This window comes from Simochromis diagramma, unplaced genomic scaffold (genome assembly GCF_900408965.1).
Source record: "Simochromis diagramma unplaced genomic scaffold, fSimDia1.1 OVJJ01000596.1, whole genome shotgun sequence".
Classification (NCBI taxonomy): domain Eukaryota; kingdom Metazoa; phylum Chordata; class Actinopteri; order Cichliformes; family Cichlidae; genus Simochromis; species Simochromis diagramma.
In genome coordinates, this window is record NW_024387245.1 from 21,281,120 (window position 1) to 21,282,987 (window position 1,868).

General features: G+C 42.2%; 1 protein-coding gene across 1 annotated transcript; it reads left to right on the forward strand.

Moving 5' to 3' along the window:
• Nucleotides 1-539: 539 nt before the first annotated feature.
• pmchl (pro-melanin-concentrating hormone, like) lies at nt 540-1,301 on the forward strand. Its single transcript, XM_040000822.1, has one exon. It carries the CDS (start codon nt 713-715, stop codon nt 1,211-1,213), a length of 501 nt encoding a protein of 166 aa, XP_039856756.1. The 5' UTR covers nt 540-712; the 3' UTR covers nt 1,214-1,301.
• The last annotated feature ends 567 nt before the right edge of the window (nt 1,302-1,868 follow it).

Sequence of the window (1,868 nt, forward strand, 5' to 3'; positions counted from 1 at the left end):
GTACAACTGTAGAAGACACAACAAATTAAAACTTTGTCAATTTCTCACCAGGTTTGATCTCATTCAAATGCCACCAGCATAAATTACATTAATTAATTTCACATCTTATGCAGGTTCAGGTGCACAGCCTTCCTGCAGCACCCATCTGGAAACCATAATTAGGCTGGGTTATAATCACATGGCAGTTGAGCTTCCACCTCTGGGCCTTTGGAGCAGATGTCTTGTATATCCTCCAAAAAAACTAACTTTTTTTCTTGTTTCGCCAACAAAGAGCTGCTGCCACGAAGACACAAACACTTCAGAATCATTCGGTTGTCTTATCTGCACTAATCCAAGGTTAAATCTCTTATTGAACAGCACTGTGACAATGCCATGAGAGAACATCAAGTATCTGAGAGCACAAGAGCTTAACGGGTGGGTAATCCATCCTTGTTGTTTTAAAGGGCAGTAATTTTGGATTAGTTTTTCTTATGTGTTACCTGTTCAAAGAATTCCTGCTGTTTCATTGTTATGTGTCTAATATACGCCACTACATTGGAGATTTTAATTAATTTTTTAATGAAAACAACATACTCGAACACTGCAAGAGTTCCACACAACTGTCTTTTAATGCTTGTGACTAATTTCCGGAACCCAACAGGAGAAGTTGTGATGGCAAACTATGCAACGTGGCCAATTCAGTGTGTCCAAAATGGTATAAAAGCCCAGTGGTATGATTGCAAGCCAGACGGCGAGGCAAGGCTTCAGGAAAGACACTCATCCACCCGAGCCAACACCGTACACCTTTTGGAAGATCTTCACCATGAGGCAGTCGCGCCTGTCCATCATCTTTGCTGTAGCACTCTTTTTCAAGTGCTACGCTCTGACAGTGGCATTACCCACGGCCAAGGCTGAAGACGGCTCCTTGGAGCAGGATGCTTTTACCGCCCTGCTGAACGATGAGGCCACGGAAAACAGCCTAGGCGATGCAGAGCTGTCCTCCATGACCAAATCCAGAGCTCCGAAGGTAATCGTCATCGCCGCTGATGCAAACCTGTGGAGGGACCTGCGGGTGCTGCACAACGGGCTACCCCTCTACAAGCGGAGAGTCGACGAAAACAACCAGGTCGTCGAGCACAAAGATGTTGGACAGGACCTGACCATCCCCATCCACAGGAGGGACACCATGAGGTGCATGGTGGGACGAGTGTATCGGCCATGCTGGGAGGTGTAGGACAGTTTGCTCTTCTCCTCAAGGAGTCCAAACAGAGGATAGCTGTCAAGTGACCTCACACTCAGTTGCAAACTAATCCAAATATGTGTGTGTCTATAGAAAAATCACTGGAGAGCTGAAAATAAAAATGATTTAATTCTACTTTATGTCTTTTATATGTTTTTTAACTGTTTAAACTGAGATGGTGAAGGTTAAAGTTTTTTGTTCAGATTTATTCCTATCTGTCAGACTTTTCAATTTTCAATAACCACTGACTGACTGTCTTTTCTCTATGTCTAGTCTTGTTTGAAAAAAATGTTGTATAATGTGAGAGGTGTAACCTCACAATCAGATTCCAGCAAGAAGAAATTTGTCTTTAAAAAAATAGGTTTCTTTTATCCAGGAGAACAAACTTAAAGCAGTCTCAAACTTTGGATGCAAGACTGGATTGTGTCACAAGGTTATAATGCGTCAAGGATAGAGAGGCGATAACTGCAACAGTCCACAGCTGTTAAGCTCATCGTGCAACAAATGAGACTGAATATACAGGCAGATAAACATAAATTCTTTCAAAAAATTCCAGATAATACTGTGTGTATGTAGATGGATATTCAGCTAGGTAAATGTCATCACCAGTTCACAAAAGAGTCATCTCAATTGTAGGATCTTTACCTTC